General features: G+C 34.6%; 1 protein-coding gene across 1 annotated transcript; it reads left to right on the top strand.

Annotated features, from left to right (window-relative positions):
* The first annotated feature begins 528 nt into the window (after nt 1-528).
* LOC149542129 (E3 ubiquitin-protein ligase ATL9-like) lies at nt 529-1,750 on the top strand. The gene has a single exon (XM_089796167.1). The coding sequence runs from the start codon at nt 590-592 to the stop codon at nt 1,508-1,510; it is 921 nt and encodes a 306-aa protein (XP_089652293.1). The 5' UTR covers nt 529-589; the 3' UTR covers nt 1,511-1,750.
* Nucleotides 1,751-3,768: the final 2,018 nt, after the last annotated feature.

Here is a 3,768-nt window from a genome sequence, read left to right as displayed (position 1 = left end):
ATACATGCAAGGATAAAAAAATGAGTAATTGTGAAGTGACATGTGATTATATTCTAGGTGTGACTATGCAACAACCTAAGTTGTGTAATAAATATGTAGAGTGAAAAAAATTGTTCCCTTTGATATGATGTGTTTATCTTTTCTAAAAGAATACTTAATTAACACATTGTTTATTAAGTCTAACTGTTTATAAAGAATACTTGATCCCTTCCCGTAATACATTAATGGTTCTAGGTGTGATAGGCAACGAATTAGGAAGGTTTCGTCAGCATGACTGAAGTCTTCATAATGTCCATACCATCCCAATTCAATTCCCCCTTCATGTGACGCCCCTTTGAAAGCGACAAAGGTTTATACGCCCGTCGATTTAGTTCTGTAGAGATGCCAATTTTGACGAAGAAGGACCATCTAGAAGATCTGTACAAGATCTCCACCTCATCCCCAGCCTTTAATCTCGCGCACATGCGGCTGGTCGTGCCTTGAGCACCACGGCGAAACACCATTAACTGCCTTAATTAAGCTCGGAAAGTTCTAGCTATTCCTTCAAAAAACTAGACTCCAATCTTGGCTGATCAAACATTTCTTCTCAATGAAGAGAGTGGAAATATTCCAAGGGGAAATGCATAATTATGGTGCAGACAATGGAGATAGTGTCTTCCTCGGAACTTCTCTTCGGATAATGAGTTTATCAGATAAAGGCGGGGCATACAATGCACCGGGCTACGGTTTCAATCTTACTATGGGTTCTTCCGCAATTCTCGTCATCTTCGGGATGCTCAGCTTTATCCTCTTCATCGCATTTCTAGTGCTCATCCTCTGCCGCCGCACAACCATCGTGGAACGTACAACAACTTTCAGACGACAGGTCACCAACGATAACGGAAGGGGACTGGAGCGGGCGGTCATCGAGAGCTTCCCGGTGTTCAGCTACGGTCTCGTGAGGGGGCTCAAGTCTCATGAGGCAAAGGGATCGGAGTGCACCGTCTGTTTGAGCGACTTCGCTGACGAGGAAATGGTGCGGTTGCTTCCAAAGTGCAGCCACGCATTTCATCCGGAGTGCATCGACACGTGGCTCTGCTCTCACACCACGTGCCCCGTCTGCCGAACAAGCCTTGTGCCGGGTGAGGACTCCGGCGTTCCCACAGCCACGGCGGAGCCACGGACAACGCCAGAGCAGGTCGTGATCGTTGTCGGCAACGGAAACAACGAAGCTCCGGCGGAGACGAGTAACGATTCGAGGCGGCACTCGTTGGTACGGGTGCGGAGGGAAATGGAGCAGGGCACGGAGTGGTGCATCTCGACGGCAGCCGGGCTTAAACCGGGGTTGCGCAAAAGTTTTAGCTTTTCAGGGCACCGTCTTTTTCAGAAGCCTCGCAATTTGAACTTCACGGCCTCTGAGGCTAAGGCGGGCGGTTCCGTGGCCGATGCAGGGCAGGGATCGAGATCGGAAGGATCGGGAGCAGGTTCAATGAATGTGGCCTCGTTTATAAGGAGTTTTTCTGAGCGCTAGGCCTATTACAAGATGACGTTGCTTTTCCCAATTAGGGAAGAGAGAGAGTGTAAAACGGGCCTTGATCTATTGGTAAAGTTGAACTGCCAAAGAGAGCAGGCCTTATAGCTGTCTTTGCGCTTGAAAGCTTCATATGGACTGCCTGTGAGGCGGGTCAAACTCACAAGTCGAAGACAGGTAATAATTAATTTTTCATCCTGTAATATAACAATTACATCTATGAGCACGCTGGTTTTTTTATCTACAATATAACACGCTGATTTTATGATAGCCTAAGTGATGTGATCCAATACTTTTCTTGCAAAGAACCTTTACACAATGCATGCTAATTTTTTACAGATTTAAACTTTTTTCTTGTTTTGGCTATACCTAAGGTAGAAAAAAGTTTGAATCTAAATTAGAAATTAGATAAATGTGGAATTAATTTTTTTTAAGTAAATAAGTGTTACATAATAACATGTACTTGTAGTTACAATAATAGAATGCATATTAACTATTGACTATATATATATATATATATATATATATATATATATATATATATATATATATATATATATGAGTTAAATCATTATAATTGTCAATATATTAAATATTCATATGACAAAGTAGGATAGAAATTATTTCTTTAGAAGAGATAAAGTAGAATATGTAGAAAATTAGAAAGCGTGTAAAAATTTATATGATAGAATTACAATTGTATATATTTAAGAAATATAGAAATGAGGTCAAAATAGTCAAATATAATTGGTCCATATGTATAAAACTAATTCAATAATCATTCAAAGTGAATACAATAGTGCTAACCTATAGCAAGGACAATAAGACTTGTGATATTCTTATCATGATTTAAGTCTGTTCATATGCATAGTATATTTGTACTTTTCTTTTTCTAAGAATATTTGATTGTTAGGAGACTAATAAAAATGGTTTTAGAATTTACTTAATATTTGATTTAAGAATGTTATTTATAAAGATTTATTAATATATATTATTTCAATAAAATATGCAATTGGAAGTGATAAGCTAAGAATCAAAATATGAAGATTGTACATTTTTTTAATTAAAAAGATTTTTAAAATTTTATCTTTCTAAACTTGAAATCTTAGCTAGGATCTTATGGAGGAGCCTTATTTTAAAAATAGAGCTAAGTTTCAAAATTTCTTATCTTTCAAAACTTGAAATCTTAGTTGGGATCCTATGGAGGAGCCTTATTAAAAAATAGAGTTAAGTTTCTCATAATTTTTACAAATTTTTATAGGTGTCGGTCTCATGAATTTTATAGTGCAATTTAGTTTAAAAGTTTAAACAACATTTTTGGATATTTGTGGTCTCATGGAATTTGGTTTAAAAGTTTAAACAACTTTTAAGGATGTTCATGGTCTCGCGAATATATTATCTTGTCTTCCATTTCTAGTGCATATAAAAATAAGTAAAATTTTATTATATTTCCTCTAAATTATTTTGTAATTTTTTTTTCAAAATTAAATATTTGATGACTAACAAAAACACATTCTTAAGCTAATGAAGTAATTTCTAGCCTATTCCAATATAAGCCATCTTAATTATGCAACACTTAAGAAAAGAAAGAGCTTTAAACACCCCTACAAGACTTCCCCCTTAGATATGAAATCTTTTTATTTTATATTTTATATTTTATGACTTGTCTTCATCCTTGTCAAATTTAGAAATAAAGACATAGTATACTTTTAACTCTCTTTACATCTAATGATAATCAAGGCAAGCCATGTGGACACTTGCACATTTCTTAGAGACTACTTTATTTTAATATTTTTTTTAATTTCTATTTTAACTAATTATACATAGCATAATAATATCTTAGATTATATATCCATTTACATATAATATTATCTAATATGATTTCCAAGCAATGAATGCTAAAATTGCATATGAATTTACATTTAAAAAATAAAAGGGATTAATTGACTTTGTATGTAGGTTTCTTTCATCTTTAGATAATATGGGAAAAATAAAAGTGAGAAAACAAATTCTTAAACTTTGCATGTGTAGTCTTATAGATAAAGAAGTGATCATAGTTTTATTTATTTATTTTAGTTATATTAACATCATTTTCAAATATTTCAATGCATCTAGGAGGATTGAGAAAGTTAGATAAAGAAGTGATCATAGTTTTATTTATTTATTTTAGTTATATTAACATCATTTTCAAATATTTCAATGCATCTAGGAGGATTGAGAAAGTTAGAAAAGACCTTCATTTCACTATGTTTAGGGAC

Source organism: Cupressus sempervirens, chromosome 8 (assembly GCF_028749045.1).
Source record: "Cupressus sempervirens isolate cs-2001-9-10 chromosome 8, ASM2874904v1, whole genome shotgun sequence".
NCBI classification, from domain to species: Eukaryota; Viridiplantae; Streptophyta; class Pinopsida; order Cupressales; family Cupressaceae; genus Cupressus; species Cupressus sempervirens.
The sequence above is the reverse complement of the archived record's forward strand: the minus strand, read 5'-3'. Positions and strand labels throughout refer to the sequence as shown.

Excerpts from the sequence above, each read along its gene's own strand:
- LOC149542129 (XM_089796167.1), top strand. The coding sequence starts at position 590 with ATGAAGAGAGTGGAAATATTCCAAGGGGAAATGCATAATTATGGTGCA.